Source organism: Pelophylax lessonae, assembly GCF_965119305.1.
Source record: "Pelophylax lessonae genome assembly, chromosome: 1".
Classification (NCBI taxonomy): domain Eukaryota; kingdom Metazoa; phylum Chordata; class Amphibia; order Anura; family Ranidae; genus Pelophylax; species Pelophylax lessonae.
In genome coordinates this window covers 185,287,591-185,299,554 of record NC_138768.1, presented here as the reverse complement: position 1 = coordinate 185,299,554, position 11,964 = coordinate 185,287,591, and the positions used below count along the sequence as shown (strand labels likewise).

At 45.1% G+C, this 11,964-nt stretch overlaps 1 protein-coding gene across 2 annotated transcripts in view; it reads left to right on the top strand.

Moving 5' to 3' along the window:
• The first annotated feature begins 416 nt into the window (after positions 1-416).
• CCDC112 (coiled-coil domain containing 112) overlaps positions 417-11,964 on the top strand; it is a 46,460-nt gene continuing 34,912 nt past the window's right edge. The window contains exon 1 of one of the 2 annotated variants that reach the window (XM_082253622.1): positions 417-519. Coding sequence is in view for 1 of the 2 variants with exons in the window: in XM_082253621.1 (XP_082109747.1) it covers positions 472-519 (48 nt within the window). In the remaining variant the exon portion in view is untranslated. The remainder of the gene's footprint in view (positions 520-11,964) is intronic. The other variant, XM_082253621.1, reaches the window with a different exon arrangement.

Sequence of the window (11,964 nt, the reverse complement as noted above, 5' to 3'; positions counted from 1 at the left end):
ATCCCCCCCTATAGTGTGAATGAGACCTTAGTGAATCCCCCCTATAGGGTGAATGACTCCTCAGTGATTCCCCCTATAGTGTGAATGACACCTCAGTGAATCCCCCCTATAGTGTGAATGACACCTCAGTGAATCCCCCCTATAGTGTGAATGAGACCTTAGTGAATCCCCCCTTTAGTGTGACTGAGCCCTCTAAAACGTGTTCTTCTTTTCTATCTCTGACTGAAGTATACAGAATGCTATCTGACAATGTTATAACATGAACACTGCATTAGATAGTAATCCTGGAATTAAACACACAGCACCCCTTCCAGCCCTCCATTCCTCTGTATGTACAGAAAACCCTGTGTACACAGACAGCACTCATACACCTTGCAGCCTGACTCCGCCCCTCCCCTCCTATCCTCTCCTCAGCTCCTCCCTGGGGTTTGTTGTGTCCTGGATGAGTTTCCATGTGACGGTTGGAGGAATATGGCCACCTTAGCAACTGCAGAGGAGAGGGAAGAGTCCGGCCAGCAGGTACACACCGTGTAATATTAGTAATAATGGGGGTGTGGGGGCTCACAGTGATAGCAGAGAGCACGTACTGACACCCCTGTAGCTGCACACAGTGTCATCATGTGTGTGTATGGGGAATGAATGGAGTCACGGTTAGTAAACAGACCCCAGCACAGGAAGTCTGATGGTTGGATGGAGCACCGAGGGGATATTCACACCTTAACCACTTCTGGACCGGAAGGTTTTACCCCTTAATGACCAGGCTATGTTTTGCGATTATTTTAATGGATAATTGCGCGGTCGTGCAACGCTGTACCAAAATAAAATTGATGTCCTTTTTTCCCCCTCAAACAGAGCTTTCTTTTGGTGGTATTTGATCACCTCTGCGATTTTTATTTTTTTGCACTATAAACAAAAAAAGCGACAATTCTATAATAAAAAAAAAAAAATATATATATATATATATACAGTATATATATTTTTCACATTCCACTATATAACATTCCCAAAAAAATGTAAAAATCAAAATTTTTCATCCTTCTAAGCCAATTTGTATTCTGCTACATATTTTTGGTGAAAAAAAAAAAAAAAAAATCCCAATAAGTGTATTTTGATTGGTTTGCTTAAAAGTTATCGCGTCTACAAACTAGGGGAAAGATTCGTCATTTTTTTTTTTTACTAGAACTGGCGGCGATCTGTGGTTTTTAGCGAGACTGCGACATTGCGGCGGACAGATCGGACCCCTAACTGACATTTTTGACACTTTTGGGGGGGATCAGTGACATTACTACAGTAATCAGTGCTAAAAATATGCAGTTACTGTACTAATAGTACCAATGACACTGGCAAGGAAGGGGTTAACCTAGGGGTGATCAAAGGGTTAAATGTGAGCCTAGGGGAGTGTTTACTAACTATATTGGGGGCGGGGCTTGTGAAATGATCACAGAGACCTGTGATCCTATATAGAAGGATCACAGGGGCTCTGTGATCATTCCAGGGAGAAGAACGGTTGGCTGTGTTTACAACAGCTGACTGTTTTTCTCTCACAGTGGGGAAGCGATTGCGGGTGCCCGGCGGTAATCACAGCCGCCGGCCCCGTGCATCAACATCCCCTTCTCCCTAGTGGCCCCCAGCTACGTCGGTTCGCGCAGGAGAGGCTGCCCGCCGCAGTAAATTTGCGACGGCGGTCTTAATGCGGTTAATGCATGTGCATCGTATTTTTATGTAAGGCGTTGGTGTGCGTTTTACATGCGTTGCATTTTTGTTTGTTTTTTTTTCAGGGCCAGTTCTCACCACATGTAGATTGGTGTGTGTTTTTTCTTTTTTCCCTGCATCAAAAATGAATGCAAAGTAGCTTATATGGTTTTCAATGGCATAGTTCACACCAGTGTGGTCAGTTCCATGGTGTTCCAGTTCCAGAAAAAAAAATAGAACATGCTGCATTTTTTTCTGCATTAGACTGTACTGGAACACAGTGAAACGCATCAGACCCCAGGACAGTGAAAAAAGGCATCTGGAATGCATCCGGAAACGCGTCAAAAAGCGCATGCAGCCACAAATCTGGAATGGATCTGGAGTTAGCTTTTATGGTGTGAACCAGTCCTCAAAGGAATATACATTATTTAACCACTTAAGCCCCGGAGGATTTGGCTGCTAAACGACCAGGGGGTATTTTGCGATTCGGCACTTTAACGGACAATTGCGCGGTCGTGCGACGCTGTACCTAAACGAATTTGGCGTCCTTTTTTTCCCACAAACAGAGCTTTCTTTTGGTGGTATTTGATCACCTGTGCGATTTTTTTGATCACGCGCTATAAACAAAAAAAGAGCGTCAATTTTGCAAAAATAACAATATTTTTCACATTTTTTTATATGAAATTCCCCAAAAAAAATGTAAAAATCAAAATTTTTTAACATTTTCGGCCAATTTGTTTTATGCTACCTATGTTTGGTAAAAAAAATCGCAAAAAGCGTATTTTTATTGGTTTGCGCAAAAGTTATCGCGTTTACTAACAAAGGGAAAGATTTCTGTCATTTTTGTTGTTTTTTTTTTTTTAACGCGTAATGGCGGCGATCTGCGATTTTTTTTTTGCGGTACTGCGACATTGGGGCGGACAGATCGGACCCTTGACTGACATTTTTGACACTTTTGGGGTTACCAGTGACATTTCAACAGTAACCAGTGCTATACATATGCACTGTTACTGTAAAAATACACTGGTAGTGAAGGGGTTAACTTTATTTGGGAGGGAGGGGCTGTGTGTGTCCCTAGGGGCGTGCTTTCTACTGTGGCTTGAGCTGTAAGGACACTGATCAACGGATCTACATACTAGATCCGTGTGATCAGTGTCTTTACACCGAGGAGAATGACAGGCAGCTTGTTTACACAAGCTGCCTGACATTCTCCCTCTCCCCCGCCGATCGCAGAGTGGCCGGCGGACATCGGGTCCGCCGGTCACACGCGCGGGGGGGTCCGTGACCCCGCGGGAGCGCGCCGCCGACGGGAGCGGGAGCGCGCCGCTGGCGGCGCGCGCTCGCTCCCCAGACCCTCCCAGGTTAGTGACGTACCGCTACGTCACTCTGCCTGTGAAGGGCTGACCGCCGCAGTATATAGTCGTGCGGCGGTCGGCAACGGTTAAAGGCCAGTTCACATCAAAGAAATGCAGTCAGGATGTTTTTCTACATGCATGTTTTTGACACATTCCAGTGCATTTCTGAAGCGTTTCAGTGCATTATCCCCCCCCCCCTTCTTTTTTTTTTCTTTACCTTAGCCCACGTTCATATTGAGTGGATTTGACATGTGATTTGACATGTCAAATCAGAGTCTATTGCCATATTGCCAGCAATGGCACTGTCCGAAACGATGCAACACCAAGTTTGCGGCGCCACACCGATTCCTGCACTACTTTTGGCGACTTGGGGGGGGGGGGCGATTTCAATAGACATCTGTGCATGAACCCGCACAGATGTCTGGGAAATCGCCCCCAAAGTCGCATTAAAATGCCTGTTTGAGAATGTGCGAGTTTAGCTGATTTAAAACCCACCCTCAGTATGAACCTAGGCTTGAGGCTCCATTCACACTAAGGGGTTTTTTAATGCTTTTTGTTTTTAACAGAAATGCAGGACAATTTTAATAACACGGGTTTCTAAGGAGCACGTTCGCATCAATGCATTTTTGTGCCTTTGCGTTTTTGGAAAGGGACAGGGACTTTTTTAAACACAAAAGGGTGCTTTTTTTGGTTCAATAGATTCAATGGAGAAGCTGCAGAAAAGCATGTAGTGCATTTTTAAATCTGCCCAACAACAAATTTTCCACAAAGAAAAGCATAAACGCAAACTGCAGTAAAATTGTGGTAAAAAATGTGGAAAGCACGGCAAAAAGCGCTATAGAAATGCTCAAAAGCAACATGCATAGGTGTGAATCCAGCCTTAGGCATAGTTCGCACCAGTGCATTCCAGTTCCAGTGCGTTCCAGTTCCAAATAAGAAAAGTAGAACATGCTGCATTTTTTTCACACTGGACTGTACTGGAACGCAGTAAGGGCCAGTTCACAACACATGCAGTCCTGTGTTATTTTGTTTTGTTTTTTTCCTATATCAAAAACGCATGGATAGTAGGTTATATGATTTTCAAGGGCATAGTTCACAACCAGTGCGTTCCAGTTCCAGAAAAAAAAAAAGTAGAATTTACTGCATTTTTCCTGCACTGGACTGTACCAGAAACGCATCAAAAAGGCACCAGAACACACCAAAAATGCACTGGAGCACACATGTCCTTTCTCAAGGTTAAGAAAAAAAGAGAGGAAAATAATGCATTGGACTGCATCAAAAAAACGCACTGGAACGCATTAAAAACATAAATGCTGAAAAGCATCCGGGATGCACCAAAAACACGCTGGAACACACATGTCCTTATTTAAGGTTAAGAAAAAAGGGGAGAAATGCACTGGACAGCATCAAAAACTCACGAACGCATCAGAAAATGCGCCAAAAAACGCACATCCAGAAAATCACCTGGAACGCATCTGGACTGGGTTTCTATGGTGTGAACTGACCCTAAATAAGGCCGTGTGTTCCAGTGCATTTTGAAATATTAATGGCTCGTTTCCACTGAGCTTTCTGGTACGGTTCGGTTCGGTACGGTACGCTATTTATGCTGTTTCCATTGTGAATGGTACCCTAATTCCGAACCGTACCGTACCACTTTTTTGGTACCCTTTCGTTGGGGTACCAAGCACATTAGACCCGTACCAACTGGGCGGAGCTACACTCTGCAGAACTTTGATTGGTTGACAGAGAATCGTCTATCACAGCTTTCCTGCTACACCACGCCTATCATGAAAGGGTACTATTGGCAGTGGAAACGCAAGGTGTACCGCACTGAACCGAACCGTACTGAACCGTACTGTACCACTCAGTGGAAACGAGGCATTAGGTGCATTCTGGTGCATTTTTAATGCGTTTTACAGCGTTCCAATACAGTTCAGTGCAGAAAAAAATGCACTTTTTTCCTGGAACTGGATTGCACTGGACCTGACTTCATTGGTGTGAACTATGCCAGTGGTCCTCAACCCTGGCCTACAGGGCCCACTAACAGGCCAGATTTGCAAGATAACTGAAATACATCCCAGGTGATATCATTTGCTGCTCAGTGATTGCAGTACTCTAGTCTGCATCTCCCCGAGGTAATAGTTAAAATCTGCCTGTTAAGCCCCGTACACACGTACCGATCGTCGGCCGAACGATCGGCCGTCTTTTGTCCGAGGGCTGTCTCGTCTGTTGAAAACTGCAAAAGACTGCACACGAATTTTGTCGGCCAACAAAAGCCGACTGCAGAAGTGATGTCATGTGATGGTTAACTTTCCTGGTCTTTTTTCTTTTCTGAGCATGCCCAGTCTTGCAAATCTGCTGTCTGTCGGCCGAATTCTGTACTGACTGGCGAACAATCGGCCGTTCTGGTGTTGGCCAACAAAAATTTTAATGCTTGCACGACAGATTTTGTTCGGCCGAAAGTGCGCTGTCGGCTGTCGGAAGCATCATACTAACAAGCCTACAATCGGCCGATCGGTCGTCGGCCGAATCTTTACGGCCAACAATCGGTACGTGTGTACGGGCCTTTAGTGGGCCCTGAGGACCGGAGTTGAGGACCACTGAACTATGCCATTGAAAATCATATAACCTACTATCCATGCATTTTTGATGCAGAAAAAAAACGCACTGGACTGCATGTGGTGTGAACTGGCCCTAAAGCAGTCTTTTGCGTAGCAGTGTGTTTATGCACGCTTGCACACATTGTGTTGCAGTGAGCTGTGCTGAAAAAAAGTTGTGTATGCTGTACTTTTTTTTTTTTTTTTTTTTTAGCACTGGGCAAATGCAATGCAACACACTGAAATGCAACTGCGTTTATCAGGAACGATTCTTTTTCTTATGCCATGTGCTAGGAATGCGTTCACAAACACCCCAGCGCGTCTGATGTGATTGAAGCCTGGGGGCTCAGGTTGGGTTACCTTGTGTGCACACTGCATGGGAGTAGGAGGTCTGGAGTATACAGGGAACATTCTGGACGCTTGTAAGACTTCACAAGTCTGCATCTAAGTCCTTCCTGACACGTCCCACTCTACAAACATACTATGATGGGTTGACGCATTCACTACTCTGTAAAGACAACAGTAAGAGGCCCATTCACACCAGGGCGGTTCATTTTGTTGTCTTTAACCCTTTTGATGACAGTTTTTCTTTACATTTAAAAAAAATAACTTTATGGTCGGTTCACACCAGAACGTGGTGCAGGAAAGATATGATCCGTGCGCATTCAGATGCACATATTCGCCAGCACACCACAGATCATCAAATAACATCAAATCTTTATTAACGAATGATCACATTAGAGAAGATCTAGTGCATTGTTTCAGAGCCATCCATGGCCCCCTTGTCAGGCATGTGCCTGAAGAAGGGGTCCTGCACGGATCTGAAACGTTGCATTAGGTCTTCTGTGATGTGATCATTTGTTAATAAAGATTTGGACGTTATTTGACAATCCGTGGTGTGCTGGCGCATATGTGCATTTGATCTGTGATGTTTCCAGTTCTAGCTGGTTGTTGCTGCAACACCCGTTACTCCTAAAGTTTTATTCAGGAAAGTGTGCATTGGGAATATGTATACTACCACGCGCATTCAAAACGCGCTGCCTTTGCAATCTACTATGGGTGACAATACACTGTTAACAGCACCCCAAGCGCAGATCACAAAAGCAATGCGTTTGCCTGCACAAGTTCGCATGGTACCACAGTACCTTGCCATTTGGTGTGGTGCGTTTTTTAAAAGTAGTGCATGCAATACTTTTTGTGCAATTTCAGCCCACTTATGAATGGGCTACAAAATCTCACCACACTGAATCACGCAAGAACTTTGACCATGTTCCTGTGCAGTGTGAACCAGCCCTTGGGCCTGAATATTAGCGAAATATACTGTTTTGTTTGTTTTTTTTATCGTCCATTGACAGAAACAGCAGTTATGCTTCTTTACCATTGGGTTATGCACCATCTACAGGAGTAGACTAGGCAGTGAAAAAATTCACTGACATGCCTATAGGGGCTGTCCTTCTCTGCATAACCCCGCACACACTGTGCTCTCAAATGAGTTTCATAGCAAGCAGTGAAAAGAAGACACAAACGATCCCCATAACAGAGGGGCGGGTGCTGCGTCTGTCAGTGGACTTCAGAGAAAAGGATTTTACGGTAAGTTCTTACAAAAATCCAGTATCGTCCATTGACCGACGCAGCAGCTATGCTTCTTTACCATTGGGACCTCCTAAAGCAGTATAGGCATGAGGGGGGGGGAAGAAACGCAACCAACAACAGTTAACGTATTTCCAAGGCTAAGAACGTAGTAACAAAAAGCTCATCCAGTAACAAGAGCTTACCCATGAAAGAAAAAAATCCACCCCTTAAAGAGAAAAAACAAGTCTCTTTAAACAACATCCGGCAAAACCTTGCAGCCAAAGGAGGCATCCAAAGATGTCTCTAAATCTACCTTGTAGAATTTTGTAAAAGTATGCACAGACGACCGAGTCGCCACTTTACATACTCGAGTAACAGACGCCTGATGGCGAAAAGCCCAAGAGGCACTCAGCGCTCTAGTAGAATGCACTTTCACAGGGAAAGGAGGAACCTGACCCTTCAAGGAATAGGCCTGAACAACAACTGTCTGCCTAATCCATATGGATATGGTCGCAGCAAGCGCAGTGAAACCCTTACGAGATCCGTCAGTAAGGACAAAACAGAGAATCCAATTTTCTAAAGGACTCAGTTATCAGATAAACCCTCATCGTCCGAACCACATCAAGTGAATGCAAGATGATTTCCTTGGGATGCTTAGGAAGAAAAGGCGGATTAGGTTGGAGAACCGCCTTATCTCTGTGGACGACCAAATAAGGGGAACGACAAGAATGTGCTGCTAACTCAGATACTCTGTGGGCAGAAGTAATAGCCACCAAAAAAGCAACATTCTGAGATAACAAAGACAGAGATATGTCCCTAATAATCTCAAAAGGAGGCTTTCGAAGAACAGACAAAACCAAATTCAGATCGCACAGAGGCAAAGGAGATCTAGGAGGAGCCAGATGACGCACCCCTTGAATAAAGGTGCAGATCAAGGAATTAGCAGCCAACAGGCGTTGGAAGTAGATAGCTAAGGCCGACACCTGGCCATAGATCGTGCCCAATGCCAACCGTTGCTCAACTACTTTCTGCAAGAAAGTCAACACCCTCGCAACCGAAAACAAGGGTACAATTCTTGCGATTCACACCAGGAAATATACATATTCCATGTACGATGATAAATCTTTCTTTAGTTATTCTTTTAAGGCAGCCCATTCATTTTAATTGGGCTGCCTAATGTGCTACAACAGACGGGACCAGCTACGTTTTTGTTAGTGCAGCACAAAGTAGTGTGTTACCACGCGTTGGGATGTGCAGAAATACATATGCATTGGGGAACCTTTCACAATCAGGAGCTCTGCAGAGCACCAATATACGTAATGTGCAATGCCTCAGCCAAGGAGTGTGAATGGACCCATATTACTTACCTGTCCCGCTGTCTAGGCTGCTGATATTTTCAGTCTAAGGCCTCATTCACAGGGTATTGTAGTGGCAGCCGCAGCATATTCCTGTGGCTGGATTCACAGGTGGATGTGGATGGTTGTGCAAAGCAATGACAAACCTCTGTTGGCCACAGCTGTTTCAGCCGTTTGAGGGTGTTTACATGTAATTACACATGGAGCGATTACCTGTGGTTAGGGACAGGTGATCATCAGTGGACAAAGGTGTTTGACATCATTTCCCATTTCTATCCTGGAGACACAACAAGAAGTGAGAGGAAATCTTTAAAAAGTAAGGACAGCTGTCACAGGAAAAGGTGTCTACATTGGAAGATCTACCTTAACTACTAGTTCTGGTGACAACTAGGGATGAACTCGGTGTGTTCAGATCCTAGTCCAAAACCATATTGACAAGCCCACCAGGAAGCTGTCACCTGTACTGTGCCAATCATTAGCCCATTACAGGTAATAAACTTGACATATATACTGTATATTTGATGTTCCTGTTCTTTGTCAAACCATTTCAAGAGACTCCCTGGTTCTTTTCATAGGAGACAAACCTTCAGGGCCCATTCACGCTTTATCAATCTGTTGCTGTGCTTTGACGCATTAAGGCAAGCCCATTCATTATAAATTGCCAACATACCACACTGGATCCAAAAATACACATGCACACTATTAGCGGGTGACTTATTTTCATTAGGGATGCACCGAAATGAAAAATCTGGGCCGAAAACGAAAATTCAGGATGCCCTTGGCTGAAAACCGAAACCGAAAATTACTTTTTTCCCCCAAATGATTTTAAAATAGATAGAACAGGGGCATACACCAGAAACAGGCAGCGACGTACACCTGTAGCTGCCACCCTGTTGCAGTATATGTACTGTGACGGGTTGGCAAGTGGTTAATTTAATTACCAATGGTATTTGTATTATGCAGCATGAGGGGGGTTAATGTATTGCCACTGCTGGTCACTGATGCATTAGTGACCGACCAGTGGCAGTTAATTAACCCCTTTGTGCTGCATTAGTGCAACCAGTGTCAGTGTTAATGAACACTGGTTGCACTGACTCTGATACTGGTTGCACTAATGCCATGATTCGCTTACTGATAATTCACAACAGATCAAGAAAAAATTTGTAATCATAACGTGCAAAAAAGACAATAAGTGCTGAAAAATAGGTATAAGAAATTATTATAACCATTTGTCAGCACTTATTGTCATATTTGCACATCTATTACTACAAAGTTGTTATTGATCAATTGCATTATTTGCACATTTTCTTCATGTTCTTGTGCAGTCTAGAGGTATATAGAAGTCTGCAAATGAAAGAGAAGCACTCTTATTAGGCTCCATGTACACGGGACGCTGGAAATGGCCGTTTAGGAGCAGTTGGGCGTTTTTTTCAGAAGCCCCTGAACGCAGCTCCATGTTATCTTATCTGTCCATGTACACATGGTCGTTTACAGTCATTTGCAGGCAGTTGCGTTCAGGGACTTTTTTTAGAACGCAATTATTTGCGTTCGAACGTGTGTTTCCCGGCGTTTCAAACGCAGAAACGCTGCCGAACGTGACTAAACGTGACTGAACGTGATGAACCTACGTTCAGCCACGTTATAAGTTTTTTTTTCTTCCATTCAAAATCAATGGTTCCCGATGACATCATTGGGAGGCCCCGCCCCCTCATGTCACAGATGACGTCATCTGTGACATGAGGGGCGGGGCCTCCCGATGACGTCATGGGGGGCACGCCCCTAATGGCTATATAATAAGCTGCAGAGACCGGAGACCGGCATAATCACTGGAGACGTCGTCATCGGAGGACCGGAGGAAGAAGAAGAGACGGCAGCAAAAGAGCAGAAGACCGGAGAGGAGAAGAAAAGAAGGGAGGACAGCAAAAGAGCAGAAGACCCCAGAGAGGAGAACACAAGAAGAACGGACAGCAAAAGAGCAGAAGACCCCGAAGAGGAGAAGACAAGAAGAGCCGGATGAAGATTTTTAATAAACTTTCCAAAACGTCTCCTGTCGTTTTTTCCATACACTGCCTTTTATGTGGTGAATGAGTAGGGGTACAGTGTACCTCATACCCATTCACGTAGGGAGGGGGTCCGGGATCTGGGGGGCCCCCTTGTTAAAGGGGGTTTCCAGATTCTGATGAGCCCCCTGCCCGCAGACCCCCACAACCACCGGCCAGGGTTGTGGGGATGAGGCCCTTGTCCCCATCAACATGGGGGCAAGGTGCTTTGAGGTGGGGGTGCAGAGCTCCCCCTGCCCCAAAGCACCAACAACCCCCCCCCATGTTGAGGGCATGTGGCCTGGTGTGGTCCAGGGGGGGTGGGGCCGCTCGCTCGTCCCCTCCCCTTTCCTGGCCTGCCGGGCTGCATGCTCGGATAAGGGTCTGGTATGGATTTTGGGGGGGACCCCACGCCGTTTTTTCGGCATGGGGCTACCCTCAAATTCCATACCGGACCCGAAGGGCCTGGTTTGGAACCTGGGGGGAACCCCCACACAGTTTTTTTCCCATTTTTGGCGTGGAGTTCCCCCTCAAGATTCTCACAGTGCAGGTCGCGCCGCAAGTCGGATCCGACTTGCGGTGCGACTTCCATTCAAATCAATAGGCTCCCATAGGGAACCATTGATTTTGAATGGAGGCAGAAAAACGCTGCTAAAAGCAACGTGGCCAAACGTGCAATAACGCAAATGGAAAAAGCTACTGAAAGCACGTTTAACAGCTGCTTTTTACCGGCGTCAGAAATAGCTTTGCAGGACGTTTTTTCTAACGTCCCGTGTACATGGAGCCTTAAATGTAAAGGCTGCAATGAATAAACCACCACTATCCCCAGTATGAATAATTAGAGAAACAAACAATCTAAAAAACCTTCTCCCCTTTTTCCATGCAAGAAGAATGGTCTCTCTCTCTCTCTGTCTGTGTCTCTCTCTCTGTCTTTCTCTCTCTCTGTCTCTCTGTCTGTCTGTCTGTCTCTCTCTCTCTCTGTCTGTCGTTCTCTCTCTCTGTCTGTCGTTCTGTCTCTCTCTCTGTCGTTCTGTCTCGCTCTCTGTCGTTCTGTCTCTCTCTGTCTGTCTGTCTCTCTCTGTCTGTCTGTCTGTGTCTCTCTCTCTCTCTCTCTCTCTCTCTCTCTCTCTCTCTCATATTTTGAGAGAGAGAGAATTTTTCTTGCATAGAAAAAGGGGAAAAAGTTTTTTAGATTGTTTTTTTTTAATTATTCATACTGGGGATAGTGGTGGTTTATTCATTGCAGCCTTTTCATTTAATAAGAGTGCTTCTCTTTCATTTGTAGCTTCCTATATACCTCTAGACTGCACAAGAACATGTATGGCAGAGAGATAATAAAAAACACAGCAGACCG